General features: G+C 32.1%; 1 protein-coding gene across 1 annotated transcript; it reads right to left on the bottom strand.

Moving 5' to 3' along the window:
* Window positions 1–4,997: 4,997 nt before the first annotated feature.
* On the bottom strand, window positions 4,998–18,675 carry LOC134267176 (von Willebrand factor A domain-containing protein 7-like). Its single transcript, XM_062749395.1, has 20 exons — window positions 18,032–18,675; window positions 15,057–15,167; window positions 14,047–14,220; window positions 13,592–13,655; window positions 13,194–13,294; window positions 11,819–12,007; window positions 11,445–11,657; window positions 11,130–11,249; window positions 10,611–10,793; window positions 8,868–8,980; window positions 8,488–8,653; window positions 8,169–8,251; window positions 7,892–8,048; window positions 7,343–7,512; window positions 7,040–7,151; window positions 6,658–6,859; window positions 6,466–6,559; window positions 6,135–6,373; window positions 5,533–5,857; window positions 4,998–5,156 (listed from the first exon to the last, which is right to left on the bottom strand). The coding sequence occupies exons 1-20, from the start codon at window positions 18,228–18,230 to the stop codon at window positions 4,998–5,000; spliced, it is 3,174 nt and encodes a 1,057-aa protein (XP_062605379.1). The 5' UTR covers window positions 18,231–18,675.
* Between the last annotated feature and the right edge of the window lie 230 nt (window positions 18,676–18,905).

Genomic DNA, 18,905 nt, shown 5'->3' with positions numbered 1-18,905 from the left:
TGTCAGATCAACAAATGATAACTTTTTTCATTGATTTATTCATTTAGTTGAGGTCTGGTTGTACACTCAAGAAAAAAACCTTCTCTTGGAAGTAAGAAAAGTGCTGTTAGAAGATAGGTATGTATTAAATATTTCAATAATATTATTCAATTCTTTACAACATTTAATTTTTTTTTTTTAAATATACAAAAAGCATAATACCGAATCGAATTTTATGTTTTTAGAATCTGAGTTTAAATGCCGTCATGTTTTCTTATTTAAAGAAAGCTTTCTTTTGAACATGATATTACTTTTTTTGATCAGTACATAAATAACCAGTCAACAGGGGATGTCTATTCCTCCTGTACCATTTTACCATCTCTGACGTTTTTATAGGTCCATGTTTGCTGTGCTCCCGTGTGGACGTCTTAGCTTAGTCACTGTTCCTTTTTTCTATATTAAATTTTAATTATTGTTACCTTTTATTTACCATATTCATTTTAATTCATTTCTTGATGTAACTTCAATTTCTAGAAGTAAAATTATTATAAATTGAAGAACAGTTGTTTTCTGGGATAATCCTTAAATTTTATTAAAAAAACCCCAGAATTCTGTGTATGATTTTTTTTCACGTAATGGGTAATTTTCAAACACAAGGGAAAAAATTAAGCTGATATAATAATTCACTTTCTTTCCATAAAGAAGACAAATGTCTTGAAATGAAGGATATGGAGATAACGAACAGAATTCAATACAAAAATCCATAAAGCACTACAAAAAAGCAGAACATTGAAACGCCTCTGAAACGATGTTCGGGAAGAGAAAGGTCTTAAGGCATTTGAAAGGGCAAATATATGAAGGCGTTTTAATTTATACAAGCCATATTATTTAAAATGTTTCTTCATTAATAAAAATTTACAAACATTATAAAATTTTCATTTTTTAAATTGCACATTATTTTTGCTAGTTAAAAGACAATTCTTGTGACAATGGATAAAACATGCATAAAAAGTGAAAGGGGAAAATTTTAATTTGCTACTTTAAAGTGACAAAAGAGTTGTATTTTTGAGAAACCCCAGTAATCAATAATACATACTCCCACAGAAAATCTGATAAACAGGCGTGTACTTTATGAAGAGAACATCATTACATCCCTTTATCAATTTCAATAAATAAATCTTTATCTTTGTACTACTGTTTTCAGCTATTGAGTGCATCTGACAAAATCGCATTTAATAACCTTTCCTAAATAATGCTATTCGTCGTTGTTTTTGAAAAAAAGATAGTATTTTTATAGAAATGTTTGATAGAAATTTGTATCTGAAAGATACGGAGGTTGGAAATGCCATATCTTTTTAGCTTTGACAATATAATATATGTTCGATATTAATATATTAAGATTTAAGATTAATTTCTTTTTAGAAGAAAGGAAAATGTCGGATTCAAAGTTTTTGCCTATATTTGCTGTATATATTCTTTGCAATCTCGTGATAAATGTGAGCTCAAAACCAGCAGCAGAGGAGACAAGAGGTTCTATTGTACCTATTCAGGTGGAGGAGAAAAACGGGAAATTGGATCTTACACTGGATGAACGTTCGAAGAAAGATATCACTACCCCTCCTATAATCTTAAGTTACATAGATGTGAAATATCTTTGCACCGTTATTAAAGATTTGTAAGTATAGTTTTAACTTGTTTTGCGCTTTAAACACGTTTAATTTTCTTGGATTAAGAGTCACATCTGAATGAAAAATATTCAAATAGAAAGGATGAAAATATAAACTTAAACAATACATAGCAATATATCATTAAAGCGAGTTGAATTATTTAATTTTGCTATAGAATTATGTTTTTATATACCATTTCACGGCAATCTTAATAATTTATAAATTAATGACTGAGATGTCTTTTTTTGCAGATGTCAAAACCAGTATGACAGTTGGGGAAAGTAAAGATACGATATTTTACGAGATAGGCTAGGATATTTCTGTTGTGAATTAGCTTTAATATAAATGTATACGTGACTCATTTTATAAGAAGTATACCTTTGGTGTCAATGAAAATGAGCATAATGATAGATTGTAAGACTAAGTATCCAACACTGATTTAAAAAAAATCGTATCAAATGGTAAATATTTTGCCACATTGTTTGCAATTTAGTTGTGTAACAGATATGAGAGTATATGAATTATGCTAATAAAAATGTGTATGAACAGAGACTAATTTATTTGATTGTGTATTAATAAAACTTCATTGATATTTTTAAATGTTGAATAATCTATTCATTCTTTCCCACAGAATCCCCTTACCTAGTTGTGCGTTATCATTTTGCATCACTGCTCTGCCATGAATATTATATTTAACATATCAATTGCTACACATTGCTGCTTTACATTTTCTTGAAATAGTGAAGTGAATATCAATATAACATAAGTTTTTAATGATGAGATTTTCCAGAATTTAGGAAAGCTTATCTCATTTTAACGCATTGCCGTGATTTTAAAACACACTAAATTTACAATGCAAATATGATGCAGCGTTTAGGATGTTATTTTTCCGGCGATGAAATGATTTGATATGTGTATTAGGACGGTGATAAGAGGTCAACGGGCCTTATAGGTCACCTGAATATCATGTAACAACTTTTTTTCAACAATTGAAGTTGGTTTGTGTTTTAAACCAGAGGCCATGAAATTAACAATTTTGAAAGAGACACCATTGATTATCATAACTATACACTTAGCATGTTTACTTCGGTTACTTAATACCCAGAGGTAGATCAGAAAAACAAAGAGAAAATGCATTTTCACTTTATAACGAGTTGTGCACCCAATCCCACAGGAACTACTGACACTGGGGCTACATATTAAAAAAAAATTATCATAAATTCTATTTCATCATAAATGGTTGATTAATACTTAAATAAGATTTTAAAGCATTGATATATTTTCAGACTATGTACACCCAATACCGTTGACCTATGGGCCCTGAAATTAACCATCTTGGAAGAGACATCTTTCTTTCTAATAAATATGTACTTAGATCATTGGCATAATACCCAGGAGCAAGGAAAAAGATTTTCAAAGAATTCATGGTTTTTTACTGTGTGATCATTAGAACCCTGCCGTAACACCAGAGGCCCTAAACCAGGGGCCCTGAAATTCATAAATTTGGAAGAGATATCTTTCCTCATCATAACTACTAGTATATACATAGTTCATTGGTTATATACCCAGGAGCCAAGAGAATTCTTTTTAAAGAATTAATTCATTTTCACTATATAATCAATAAAGCCCTGTCCTAACACCAAAAACTCTGACCCATTTACAATTTTTGAAAAAGCAGTCTTATTCAACATAACTATGCCCTCGCCTAGTTTATTTAATACCCAGTAGCAGAGAAGAAGATTTTTGACAAAATTATGTTTTTTCACTATATAATCATTACACCAGAACATCCCTTTTCACAATTTTGAAAGATACATTCTTGCTCATTATAACTATGAACTTAGTTGTTTGTTTAATACTAAGGAGCAGAGAAGATTGTCGAAGAATTAATTTATTTTCACTATACATTGTATAATCTATATAGCCCAGCCCCGACACTAGAATCCCTGACCCTGGGGCCATGAAATTCACAATTTTGAAAAAGGCAGCCTTGTTCAACATAATTATGTACTTGATTACTTTATTTAATGCCCAGGAGCTGAAAAGAATTTCAACTAAATAATGTATTTTTCACTATAAAATCTATTTAGCCCCGCCCTAGCAGTACAACCCCTGACCTAGGGGCCATGAATTTCACAATTTTTGGTAGAGGACTGAATGCTGATTACAATCATACTAACAGTTTTGCTTGATCTCCAGGAGTAAAGAAGAAGACTTTTAAAAATTGAATTCATTTTAGTGGTTTTGGCCCCACCCCCAAGGTCCCAGGGAGCAGGGACCTTGAAATTCACAAATTTTGTTCCTCTTTATCCCAAAGATGCTTTATGCCAAAATTGATTAAAATTGGTTGAGTGCTTGCAGAGAAGAAGCTGAAATTGTTCAAATGTTAACAAGACGCACACCGGACGACGACGGACAAAAACAGATAACAATAGGTCACCTGAGGATACTCCCGAGATAAAAATGTCAAATGATGATATAAATATCAAATGTCCAGGAAAATTTATTTTGTGCTTCAAGGGAAAAGTACAGCTAATTCTGTTTTCAATATTTTTTCAATGTTATGTTCTTGCTTATGTTATTGTAATCAGTTATTCATAACAATAAAAGGGCCGTTTTTTGTTTAGTGGATATCAAATCTAAAACATATACCTTGATTTATAGTTTTATTAGTTCTTTATATTGTGTTTTGGTACCTTACACTTGTTCCATCAATTATCCATCTTTGATAGAATACTTAGTATAATCTGTGGCCACTTCCTTTCTCCTATTATTACTACTATCTATTGACTAGTATGTTAAAAGATTGGAACCGGGGGGGGGGGGGGGGGGCTCTCTTCCCCAAATATATACTTAGTATAGACATTGAACATTGCTTCGTAGATTTAGCCCCCCCCCCCCCACTTTCCACAGACATGTCGCAGATTAGGTCAAAATTAGGGAACGAGGTCATTAAGCAAGAAAAAAGTTTCTTTTTCATGATATGAATCCAACTGATTTGTGCAAAATTTTAAAACTCAGATAATTTTGTCAACAAAGCTTTAATGCGCATTTAAGTTCATATTGGCAATACATGTATTCAAAAGGACGGTAAACTGAATGGACGGTAGAATAGATCAGAAATTTAATTTCATACAGTCTTAACCATAAAATAAATAATAAAAACAATAACGTAATTATAAGAAAAACAAAAAATAATAAATTAAAAGATATGTACATACAAAACAAAGCACCAAATGTTTGGCCAAAGGAATACAAGAGTGAAGAATTGTAAAAGATTTTACAATTAAATGGATATTTTCACCTCGCCATTTGCACACCGGTACACCCATGTTTTATAGGATTTTTTGTTCAATCAGGCGACACGGTGGTGAATTTCTTTCTTAGAAGAATACCCCCAGTAAACAAAGCGGCTACGGACACGGCTGTTGCTGTTGTTGCTATGACGATTTTCCACGTGGTGCTTAGACCTGTCTCACTTTCATCGGAGGAGTTAGAGGACTGAGATTTCTGAGGATAAAAATCAAAATTTAAAAATAAAAATCATGATAGTATTACAAAATTATTAAAACACTCAAATCACTCAAAATCTGACAATATAGTAATTAAATCACGAATCTTAATATATGCAGGGGCCCGTTTTACTAAAGAACTTACACATAAGATCAAAGTTTAATTCTGCTTATAACTTTCTATTTCACATGAATTTGAAAAAAGGTTTAATTCTTCTTTTTAAATTTTGCAGAATTTGATGATCAACATAAATTTGGTCTTAGTTCTTTTGTAAAACGGTCCCCAGGTTTCAAATTTTATCTTATTTTTCCTCATCCTTCATTAGAGAGGTATTTATTTTTGTGAATTCATTTGACATATTTTAATTCAATACCGTTGTTGTAGAGGAAGTGGTTGTTGATTTCCCGGAAGTAATGGATGATGTTTTGATACTTCCTGTCTGTGGTGCAGTCGTATTTGGCGAAGAGGTTGCAGAATTAGAAGGAGAACTGCTTGTTTGACTATTTTGTGAAGTGGATCTAGTGGTTGATGAGTCTGTTGTTAAGGAATCAGTAGTCATGGAAACAGTTGTCGTAGTTGGTGGTGGTGTCGTTGTACAAGTCCCAGGGATCCACGACGGGTTAACTGGAACATTGCACTGACTTGTTGATTTCCAGTCTGTAAGTGTAATGTCTTCGGAGACTCGACAACAATCTGCCCTTTAAATAATAAAGGCGAATTTCAGATATAATTGACCTCTAGATACATTTATTTTCTTTTATTATAAATGTAGCATTTTCTGAAACACTAACAAATATATGTGTATATTCATATACTTGTTTAGTACCTTTCTGAAAGATGAATAAACAGTATACATTTACTGTTCCCTGATATAAATACATGTGTATATTTAATAATCTCTCAAAACCTGATTCCATGTATGTGTGACAATTAATGGCCATTTTTACCATGTGAAAACGTCTGCTTGTTACTTACGTTAATTTTGCTTTTACAGTCCCTTGACTCAGAACAAGTCCGGCAATGAAGGGATCATACGAAAAGTTAACCGCCGCTCCCCCTGTTCCTCCGTAAGATATTGTTTTTATGCCCTCACCAATGTCAAAGATCTCCAGCTCAGTTGTTATCAAGGTCATGTTGCAATCACACTGGGTAACAGAACTGCAACTTCCGGATACTTTGGTGATGTTGCAATCAGGGGGCGTGGTATCTGGGGTCTACATTAAGCCAAATTAAACAACGTATTTGACGAAATCTTTCAAAACAAAGAATAGAAAATGAATTGCTTGGACCATTATAAGTGGTGTACCTTATTACTGGGATCTTCTGTTGTTAGAGAAAAAGTGGAATATTGAAAATTAGAATTTCCTGATGTTATTGGCTCAGCAGTTACCGTAACAAACCTAAAATTAAACAGTCAAACAAAAAATAAAATAACATTGCGATAAAGTGATTTAATGAATAACAAAAGTTCATCATAAATTTCTGACAGAGACATTACGTTGTGATTCCAGGGGTAGGCCCTCCATGCAAGACAAACATGTCCGTGACATTTGCACCCGCTGCTAGTTGGTGTGTCCTATTGAAGGGGCTTACACCAAATCCTTGACTATCTTTGAAGGTTGCTAGTATCTCTGTAATGCCTGCTCCCAGGTTAGTTATTGTGTACTGGATTATAAAGTTCCGCCCCGTGTATAACGGATCTGGAAAAATATGGTGATTTTGGCATGTCAAAGATGTTAACAAATACAGTTCGTACCAGTCTCCAATAGGTATAATTATTTAAATTAAAAAAAAACTGATTTACAATTCCCTGAAATTCTTTTTTTTATAATGTCCATACGTATGTTGTTTATTGTTGTTGTCTACAAATTTTGACATACTTGGAAAAGGAAGAATCTCTAGTTTGACAAGCACAGGGCAGATAAGTTTGGTGTGAAGTCTCCTGAAATGATAGGCAGTCCCATCCTCCCCACTGATAGCTATTTGAAAGTCCTAAAAGAAAACGAATGACATTTCTATATACGAGTATTGTCAGTTCGTTCATATTTTTTTAAATTTATTGATTTACTAAAGTTTACATTTGCATTCTGTAACACTTTTCTTCTAGAATTTAAAATGATGAAAATTTATAACACACAATGAAGAACTTTAGAAATACAGCAATGAGGGGTAGAGGGACCTACCGTAGACGGCACTATGACATTGCAGTAATATATTCCCTTCTTACGGCCGGGATACGGCTGTAGTATACTGTTCGTCAAAGTGTTTCCCTTCTCATCCAGAAGAACTAAGTCTGATACACCCGTGACGTTGTCTGGTAAACTTACGGTGACAAGAATAGTTATGTTGTCTCCTGAAAATTCAAATTGTACCAATTGAACGTTGGTCAAGAAAATGAGATTCTCACTAAATGAGAGCATACAAAATATTGCATACAAAATGTATTGGGATTTGAATTTATACCACATTTTTAAAAGTGAGAAAAATATGCCTGTCAAATTTAAAGCACTTGTATAAACATGGTGTCTCCCATAGTAGTTGTGAATTTGAATACCATTAAACATGTTGTGTCTTTTAAAACTTATCTCAAATTTCGATGCAAATTATGAAAAGAGAAAACTATAACAAATGAAAGATATATATAATTCCTAGAAGAACAGCTACAATATAGTGTTTTTATTTCCAGACCGTTTGTAGTGTTTTTATCACCAGAGCATTTGTAGAGCACCCACCTACTAATGGCCTTCCTTCTATCTCTGTCAGAGTATAGCTGTTGGCATCGGACTTCATGAGTTGGGCTGTAAAATCTAATTCACTGACGGCTTTTACTTCTACCTTCCAGAAAATGTAAATATTTTTTTCGAGGAAATAAAGGCCAGGCTTAGGATTCTGAAACAAGAAGCAGTCATTGCTTTAAAAGTACAATATGAATTTAATCTTAAGTGACAGCCAATCTTTCTCATTTTGTAGATTCACCGATAAACAAATTTAGTTTCTATAATCACTCACAATGATCTCCATGGTAGTGGTGGTGCCAATGTCTGTTTCTGTGATATTTGTTTGTCCATTAGTCCCAGCAATCAATACATTACCTAAAATGATAAAAAAAACACATAGATATTATTAAACATATCGATAGAAATTATCAAACTAAAAAGGGTTATAAACTATATGTACTTTACTTGATCGTTTTTGTTTTTTTTTTTTAAATGAATTGTTTACAAGTTATTGTTTTCACAATGCCCTCTAGCAAATTGAACATTTAATTTAAAAAGCTTTGATACTTTGTCAAACCACTGAAAACAGAAAGAAACACAAAAATTGATACCTAATTGATCTTTTAATCTGGCTGAGGGTAATTGTGTGACTCCATCGATCTGAATAATCAGCTTTGTAACTGTAACGTCAGTGGGAATAGTCAGGGTGCTGAAACCCTCCTGTCCTCCGGGGAAATCCAACTTTAAAATCTTTACCTCGGGGTCAAGAGATGATGCCTAAATAGAATACAGACGATCATACTTTTTTCTTCTTTTCATAAAAGAGATACATGTACATATAAGTGTGTAACACGTAATTTACACAGTGACGTAATTCAATAGCGTCAATCGAACACATAAAGAGAATTGTAAGTTTTAAGTTAATTATTAACATTTATTGTTTGTATTCTACATTCAAAGACAGTTTTATTTTGATTTTGCGATTACTTACAATATTTAATAGATTTAATGATGAAGATCCGGTGTAGATTTGGCCCCCAGAATTACTAGCAATCTGCTGGAAGCTGAGAGGAACTGTGAAAGTACTTCGTCTTCGGCGGGTGTCTGTGATATTCATGATAACAAGATTTTAGCAATACAACAGTACATTATATTTTTTATTTGTTTTAGAAGCGTTGTTATATTTTATATATTAAGTACGAGGGTTGTTCGAAAAGTTTGTGGACAGCTTACATATTTTTTTTGTTTGACGTCATATGTTATCCAAGTTTGGTAGAAATATTTTTACAATAAATCCAAATGATTTGTATTAAATTTTTCCAAAATATTAAGATTTATTTAAACAATAAAATGCTTTCTTTGTTTTTTATTACCGCGTATTGCAGCTATTGCAGAAAAAAATTTACATAACCCGCTTACGGTTATGTATTTTTTCTGCAACAGCTGCTTCCATTAATTCCAGTAATAACAAACAAAGAAAGACATTTTATTGTTTATATTTATATCTGTTTAAAAAATCATTTAAAGTAGGATTAAAAGATTTATTATTGTATTAAGATGCGAACGTCTTTATATGTTTTATTGATGGAACAGCCACTGATCAAGAAATCTGTACAAGCGACATGCCGATATTGTGGTTCATGCAGTGATTAACGCAATGGGTTTTCTTAAGAAATAAAGGAGAAAATATTCAGTGGATGTAAATATTCAAAACTTATCCAGATTTTAAAAAATACAAAAATCGGACCGCGGAGCAGGTCAAAATCTAGTAAGTTACGGACAATATACAACACAATGACGACTGTAAATAGTCATATTCTCTGTAAAGTGATGCAAAAACAAAAAAACAATCTAGAAATTCAAATAATTGTTACATCGATTCGTATACCAAATTATGATTTATATTTTGTTTTATTGAAATGAAATAAACTTGAGAAGATAGGTAGTCCTTATTGAAAACGACAAAAACGATGACGTTTTAGAACGTCACAGAGCAGCAGAAAACGATGCAATTTGTGTTTTACTCGGGAACAACCCTGAATAAACTCTAAAAGCTGGAGGAATCAAGAAAATATGTCACAAGCGAGTTGTGCATATGTGTACAAATAGTACAGGCTGTAGCTAAGTGACAAAGACTCTGTATCGGATAAGGACAATCTGTGAAGCTACGCACGGTTTAACTGTCAAAATCTGAACAAAAACTTTAAAAAGTTGGAACGTCAAGGAAATTTGGACAGGTGCTTTAGAGTTGCGTATCCTGTGTAAGCAGAGTTAAGTAATAAAAGAAATTAAAACCGAAATTATACAACGAGAGCAATTCTTAAAAAGTAAATGTTAAGTATTAAAAAAAATAATTGAATGAGTGGGCATTGGATTATACTGTGTGAAATGTAAAGGGATAGTATTTTTTAGAAATTCTTGAGGCTATATTTGGACTTTACATTGCCGTTAAGTGTGCTCTGCGGGTACAAAACAATCATGTTGATTTTAAAATGAAGTAAATTGATTTCTGTTAAATCGAAAGGAATGAAATTTCACACATCAACAAAACAAATATTTTTACATATCATATTGTGCTTAGTTTATATTTCTGGTGAGTAATGAAACGAAGATTGACATCATCCACGATCTTTCGAACAACCCTCTTACTGTTTATATTGTCTTTGTGCTTTCCCTCTCTCTTCATTTCTGTAATGTATTTTTTCTCGAGGTTGAATAAAATGCTAGTTCTTACCTTTGCCATAGCGGTTGTAAATATTTTCTCTAAAGGATGTTATTCGTCGATGGCATGACCCCATAAGGTAAAAATCTATGACAATTTTCTTAGCTTCGATTTCATTTTTAAGCAAAGTTTTGTTATCAGGAGAGGAATCAGTGAAAACGATCATCTTGGACGATCTTGGAGAAACATCTGAAACTAGAAGACGGGAAACATGTAACCTTTAAAGTGTTTTCTACATTCCTCTGACCAAAAATAGGTCTATCTGATTTTTTTTCATAACAATATTTGCAGCTCTCATATATTAAAATTTAGCCTTAGAATTTATTTTTTTCTCTATATACAGCTATAATGATTGGTATGTGCTCTTCTCTAATACGTTTTTCTTAAGGTGGTGACAATTTATTTTCTTCACCAATCTTTTACTTTTGGCTCTCTTTTTCAGGAGTTAAGTCTGTAAATTTTTCTTCAAAGTGTTGTTTTATATTACTCCCTATACCGAATGTTTTTTACGTATTTGACATTTGAACAAACCTTTCTGTATTGCTTGTAGAATCGGTTTATGACAGTTCTGTTGAGATTCATACGTTATATTATCTACTGCCTTCATAACACCAAAAACGTTGACATAATGTTCCATCTGGATGCTGCTGACTACAATTTTAAACATCATTCGTAGTAAATTGTTTGGCCAAAGGCTGTTACTTCTACCAAATCTTGATAAAAGGTAGGTCAGTTTTAATCACTTCACTAAATTAAAAATCAATTTCATTAAAAGGAAACAAAAAATACAATTTTAACAAGCATGTTATTAAATTATGATATAATCACGAGGAATGCATCAAGTACCGTCTTTGCCGACGGTTGCCAGTATAAACTTATAACTGGTGGTCCGAGATGACATAGTATCTTGTACTGCAGCCTGAATGACTTTTTTGATTAATTCAACCTCTCCTTTCATTACAGGGGACGTGTCTATGACAAATATCAAAGTTTGTTCTTTGATTGCTCCAAGAAGAATTTTGAGCTTCCACGAGCCGATATGTTTTATTAATCCATTTTCTGAAAGGAAAAAAAATCTCTTATACGATGAGTGTTTTACATAAATCTTGACATAGCTCTGTATATTAAAAATACTTTCTAATAACATTAACAGAGGCCAACTTTAATCAGGTTCCTTTGAAAAATACATAAAACATAACGACAAATCTGGAAAGACTAACCTTTATCGCAGAAAAAGTATCTCGTGTGATCTATAGCGGCTAAAGCAGCATCTTTATGAAGTCTGCAATGTGGGGAATATCGTGGATCTGTTGTCTCCTTATTTATTCCTCCTTTCACTGTTTGGTCTGGAGATGAAATGTTAGGGCCACCATGCGCACATTTTCCGGACTTGATCTTCATTTCCTTTACTATGAGGATATTATTCAAGTAAAATTATTTAGTTGAAGATGCTCAAATTCATCCATTTTCTTCAAAATTCAAAAACGTTGCAGTTCTACAAAACCTGTTTTTCAATACTTTGACTCTCAGAAGAAATTTCTAAAGGATATGAAAACACTTAGCCTCTACTTTATATTTATGTTCGAAATGGGACATTTTGACTTGGGTATAAGGGCAGGACTAATTTATGGAGTTAGTTAACCTTTCTCTTATTATAGTATTTGAATCAACAATATTGCTTTGATTATGAAATTCATTTGTGTTTGAAATATGGAGAGAAAAAAGCATAATCAAGCCTAATGCTCGATTAAATCAATACAAATCGAGAACAGAGTAAATTAATATGGAATTCTTTAAACATCAGACGTGGGATTACTGTTGACCGGTTTCACAAGCTGTGTGCTTCTTGTCATGATAGGGCGACCGGAAAATGCTTAGATTGATTTTTTGTAATTGTTTAACGCCCCTCTCGAGAATTTTTCATATGGAGACGCCACCTCTTGCCGGTGGAAAATCCTTAGAGAATTCAATGTGAAAATTATGACCTATAATTTTGTAAAATAAACGTCAACGATAATTCGACTGAACGATAGATTGTATTTGTAGGCATGGTTATCGTATCGACCACATATATCTTGCAAAGTGCTGACAAGATATCCTTGTTTCATTAGGCACCTGACGAAATATATGCAAATTGTGCGGATCATACCATTTTGCATCTATTCAGAAAAGCTAGAATTGGTATGTAAATAATAACTTTCAATACCCATGTTTCCCATAAAAATCGTTTTTTCTTAAAAAAAGAGAAAATTTCAAATATATTTCTTAGCAGTCCAAATAAATCTATGTTGGGGCGCTGTCCGAGATATTGGACCTATCCATAAGAAGCTCGAGAGTTATGACCTTTGATGTCACACGGTAAGTAGTATCAGCTACATCTAATCAATTATCGGAAACATGGAAGACAGTTTTGTTCTTGGGTCCGACAAAAAGCATGTTGTACTAGAACCCAGTCAATTAATATGCAAACGTTCCTTTTTATGATATATTAGAAATTGCCAGTAAAGTGGATGATAGGACAATGATCAAGTTACATTGAAGAGGTTGCTAACACAAAAACTGGCTTTATTTTCACGTTGCTATTAAAGTTATCACCTGTTCCGCCAGAACTGTCGATTCCTGAGCGATAGCCACTGGTAAGGACCATTCCGTTATCTATCAAATTGTCAGCACAGCCATCCAAATCTTCCTGATTACTGGGAGAGAAGGAGGAAAATTGTGACGTCACATGATTGAAAAATAAATTGTGCGTCGGTGTGTAAATAAGCAAATCTAATACTCTTAATTTGCGTCTACTTCAGATTGAACAACAGACTGTTTGCTGTACACTTACTTTACCACTTATAGGATGAAGAGTGATCGAAAGGGTCCAAAATCAAAAGAAAACGCCTTTATAGTTGTATAAACTTTAAAGATATAGTATTTAATATTCTAAGTGGTTGGGTACATCTCTTGTTGGTGCTAAGTCTCCATTGTTGATTTATTTTTCTTACCTACAACTTAAACACGTATCCATATCAGCCGGGGCAACAGGAAGGAGCTGTGTTCCGGGTATTCCTTTAAAGAAATATCAAAAGATTTAATGCAAGGTTCTTGTTCATTTTTATGTGTGTATGATGGAAGTCTGGGGAATATATCTTTTAGAACAGGACCTTTATTCAGTGATCACAAAACCAAACCAAAATTGACCTCATGTATATTGCTAATATCCTTAGGATAATGAAAAGATAACGTATATAATATTAATATACATTGAAGAGTTTTAACGTCGTACCATCTAGTCATGACCATTTTAAAAATACCTTTGTTTTTTAAGTCTTTTGTGCAGTGAAAGTGCAGATTAACATTTGACCAGGGGATGTTTTATATCCTATCATTTAAGGGAAATTAAGGAACCTAAAGTACATAGGGGATTTGCTGACTTAATCCTGCTTTACTTGATACTTACCTAAATCAGTGTAAATAGTCTGCCCATTGAGCTCGATCCAGTTCGTGTTACTGTAGAAGCTCTGCAGAAGGTGCAGGCAATAGCTGACATATTTCCTCGCTGCCTCGTAGTCAGGGACAGGCAATCCCAGTAAATCCACGACCAATTGCCGATAGCGTTTTAGCTTATGGTTGCCTTGAAAGAAGTAATATATGAGCCATCAAAAGATATATTGCTCATTTAAAATTGCCTTTCTGTATTGTAACGTGGATTTTCGTGAAAAATGCTTTTTTGTGGAACTTTGAAAATCGTGGGTGTTCTCACTGAATAATTTATATAAATTTTAAAGAAAAAAGTACATTCTTCAAAAATACCATTTTAAAAAAATTTACCAGTTTCCTTTCTATGGTGATTTCACAAAATTATTGAGAGTAACTTCTTGTTTCTGTTTGAGTTTTGGTTTCTTGAATGTCATTTTTGTTGTATTTTTTCACTTTTTTTCTTTATATTTCATATAGATATGCTTGCAAAAACAAAATGGGGGGGGGGGGGGTAATAACATCTTATTTATATAAAAATTTCATTTATTTATTTTATAACTTTATTATAAGTTTTTTTAAACATACTGAATGGGGCTAAATTTAAACATAATTGAAAATATTCGACAGCAGTCTTAGGTGCGTTTTGAAAGTTTAAAAATGTTTTAGCAGCACAATAAAAAAAAATTCAGTGGTGGCTAAAATACTGGAATTCATTTCATTTTTTGTTCTTTTCATTTAAGCATAACCTAGTCCTATATAAAAACTATGGGGGTAATTTGCTACAACAATACAAGTTATATTTGAGAAAATGTAATGAAAAAATTGTGCATTTAGCCTTTTTCCGTTACATCGAAGAATATTAAGAATAATAAATAATAAAACTTTAAATATTATTTTTATCACAAATTGTGTCATATAGAGTAAACACAATGTTTTACACAACAATTATAAACTTTTTTTTTTTAAGATTGCATTACAATATAACCTTACCTTCCATTATTTTTCCATTGCTAAAATGCCATTCTGGATTATTAAAGTGTTTCCTTTGTACATCATTTATAAAATTTACAATTTCACGTACTGTTTGTTGTGGAAAAGGCCCTGAAATATAAAATAATAAATTTTAGCATTTAAACTGAAGATATCGTCAAAATTGATCATATGTATGAATAATATTTTTTTTTCGGAGTTCACACTGCTCTTATATCCTTACAAAATATTTGATTTATTTGATAATTAGCACACTTGAAATGGAAAAAAGGGGTCTATAAATATATACAAAAAATCTTAATTTTTGGTAGTCACTTCTTCTAACATTGACGAATATAGCACTGCAATAAAGTGAATAACGTGTACATCAGTAAAAAAGTAGAATGTTTTTTTTAAGAAAGGGCACATTCAATATTGTTTTATTTTATATGTACAGTTTGTAAACCCCTGCAAAAATTTCGTTACATAGCCTTTAAAGGAAATACTCAAATTGTAACCATTATCTCGTTTGTTGATTTCAAAATATGAAATATTTATTTTCTTACTTATATATACACAATGTATTTTGAATACTGTATGATATTTACTTTGAAAAGGAGCATATCACGAGAATGTTTGACAGATGTTCCTCGATTTTATATTGGCTTAATTTGCTTTCATGTTTGGCTTTATGGACTGTTGCAGTACATTTTATCCTTTTTCATATGATCAATTTTTTTCTAATATGAATAGGAAATAGCTATAAATGTGTTACAAAGGACACTTTTCAGGGAAAGCTCATCGTTGGAAAAGGTTGATTCATTCAAACAGGGATTTCCGATTGAGGTGCTAAATTCATCGAGTGGGTAATTTTACATAAAACCACAAGTACATTTAAACCTCACTTGGAGCCAGAAAATAAGTATTTGATAATAATAAATTTGATTCGATTTTCTTCCTATCCCTATTTCTTTCAGTAACTGTAACGAAATATTTCAGCCCCATTCCTTTTCTGTTTACTTTATTGAAAACGAATGTCAAATGAATTCAGAAAATAACTTTAGAAAAATTCTTGGTCCAAAAACCAACATAATGTCTACGGATGAGCATTTTGTATTTTTTTTAATACTGCGGTAGATAAGATGCAAACAGTTGGAATCGATCAAACATATATGACTTGCAGATATGATTGTTAGATATTAGGTAATAGTTTAATTGAGAGGGGAAGAAGTGTAAAAGGATATTGGACTTCATGGGGAATCATTTTAAAACTCCACAACTGTGGCATTTATTAAAATATTGTCATTTTTCAAAACACGCTATTTTCACCTAACTTTAAGATGTCGTTATCAAAACAGAAAATTTTGAAACTAAAACTGCACAGATATGAACACAGAGCAATTAAGTACACATGAAACGTTTTATCTTAAATATTTTCCTGAATTATTTGCTATCCCTTGTACAAAGGGTTATGTTTGCCGACTTGTTTGCCTGGTCCATGTACATTTTATTGAATCTATTTGACATTGTTTTTACTTCTAGTCTACACGGTACTTCAGTTGTCTTTGCTGATAGTGAAACACGGCAAGGCTTAAAAGTAGATAAAATCAAGTCCCCTTTTAAAGAATGAATCATGGACGTTATGTTTCATACAACAGGCAATTACATATATATATACTTAAATAAAAGTTTGAACACTTCAACATATTTACGTTAAAAGTTTATACGAACATCTTAGTGAAATTGTTTCAGTATTGCAATATTTTATGCAACACAAGAACCCCCTCCCAACCCATGCTCACACACAAATGCTATGTGAAGTCTTTTAAACTAATGTTTTGAGTATTTTATCCTTTCCACTCCCTTTAATCTCAGAAGATTTTGAAAAAGAAATAATTTTCAATCTCCCCCTTTCAATCTGACCCCGAAGTCTACGGCTATAGACAAGGATGTTTTTTAAAATAGCTGTGAATTCAATCCAGATATTATTAATTTGAAGTTGATTTTTCCATGGTCGAGATTTCCAATGTTGCTTCACGTCACTTGAAGAGGGTTTTATAGGTTATTATGTTCTTGTCGTGCATCTGAGTTTGACTTATATTGATGTATAGGACGTTCTTCGGATTACAGATATCTCTAATATATCTTGACCTTGGGATTCGTGGCGTTGGGTTTTTTGTTGAAAAGAGAAACATGTAGTGGTAGAAATCTTCATTTCCGTAAAGGCATAATGGTTAAAAAATACCTTATTTATCAAACAACAATATAAAATAAAATGATGTTTTTATTAATCAATGAAATAATCCTTATTATATAAATAAATAGCACGCATTGTAGCCCATCGTTTGAAAATTTATATATAGAATCCAATCATACGCTGACGCAATACTTTTAATGATCTTTTCGTCATCTTTTACTTCTTTTACTTAGAAAACGCGCCAATTATATAAGAATGTTTCTATTTCCATGTTTGCTTAAAATGATTTTACATTCCTATATACTTAACATTCATATTCATTTTATCTCATCTTGGACCCGAATAAGTTAATTATCATATTCCATATTCCAAAGTGCAAGTCTTTATATAACACACCCGATCAACCCTAAGCCATAACATTATTATTGTGAAACCAGACGTCAGGTAACCTATGTGTCCTTAATACATTTCATATAATCATGTAATTGCCTAGATCTTAGCAAATTAATTACTTTCGACTTTTCATGTATGAATAAAGAGATAAATCGCTTTATCTAGGCAATTTCAGATTAACATATAACAGATAAATTCCGAGGCATATTTGCTTTTCTTTGTATGTCTTGTTTGAAATTGGAATGTTATATTTAAAATTTCTCTTATCGTTACATAAAATACAGTTGCAAACAGTCATTACAAATTCAAAAAAAACATTGAAAAACAGGAATTTCAGAATGTAAGATAAAGAAATGTTTTAAAGAGTCGAAAATATGTTTCTCTAATTTTGAAATCTACATCTTACCTCGGTTATTTTGACTAAGGAAGCTGCTGGTAGACTGATTCCATAATTCTTGGAAAACTTGCATTATCCCTTCCTCTGTGATGCTTTCGTGTGTATAGTCCTCATTTGACAAAAATGGCACAAGGTTGTTCGGATAAAACGCCTTGACAACTATGAACAGGGACACCATTATCCAGGAAAATACTGTTTGGAATCTCATTTTGGTAAGTGATACCTAATTCTATAAAGTCGCAAAATCAACTTGTTCTATCCAGAATAGGACAAAAGTTGTAAATGTGTCGCGGGGGCTTTTTCTTTTATGAAAAAATTCACAAGTATTTTTTTATGTTGCTGAAAAAAAGTATTATGTAATCATTCACTATCCGTCAGTCAAAATTAGCTTTTGTGACATCTTAGGGTCTAGCATTTTATCTCTTCTTGGTTTCAAATGTATTAACGAATTGTTGATTCTTCCAAAAACAGCAAAAACCTGTGGATCACTTTCATTGGCCCGCCCATATCTACATCACGTGATGATAGGTAATGGATTTCTCTAGTCTTGAATGGAAATATATTATTAAAACAAACACAAAAGTGGACGTTATCAAATTATCATCATCTATCATTTTCTCAGCAGAGACTTGTACACCCGTTTCAGGTTAAAGATAAAAACATTTTGACAAATAATGAGAAATATTTGTGAAAAGTGAATTCTCTTGTCAACAAATAGAGGAATGTTGTTAAAACAAAAGGTCCAAACTCGTGATGTTTGTTTTTCAAATTTACTTCAAAAGAACTGGTGCGATCAAAAAACTAAATTAGGTATTTATCAGTTCAATTTGTCTCGCAAGGACGTGAGGAACGTTATGATACACTGTATATTAGTAGTACAGAC

Source organism: Saccostrea cucullata, unplaced genomic scaffold, assembly GCF_032062105.1.
Source record: "Saccostrea cucullata isolate Sc308-1 unplaced genomic scaffold, CSIRO_AGI_Scuc_v1 ctg1951, whole genome shotgun sequence".
NCBI lineage: Eukaryota > Metazoa > Mollusca > Bivalvia > Ostreida > Ostreidae > Saccostrea > Saccostrea cuccullata.
Note: the sequence above shows the minus strand (reverse complement) of the source record. Positions and strands in the feature narration are given on the sequence as shown.

What these genes read in the sequence shown, in the direction of transcription:
- LOC134267176 (XM_062749395.1), bottom strand. Translation starts at nt 18,230, where the DNA reads ATGAGATTCCAAACAGTATTTTCCTGGATAATGGTGTCCCTGTTCATA. An exon ending in CCTTAGTCAAAATAACCGAG is followed by an intron (nt 15,168 to 18,031) that starts GTAAGATGTAGA and finishes TTTATATTTCAG; the next exon opens with GGCCTTTTCCACAACAAACA. An exon ending in CAATGGAAAAATAATGGAAG is followed by an intron (nt 14,221 to 15,056) that starts GTAAGGTTATAT and finishes ACTTCTTTCAAG; the next exon opens with GCAACCATAAGCTAAAACGC.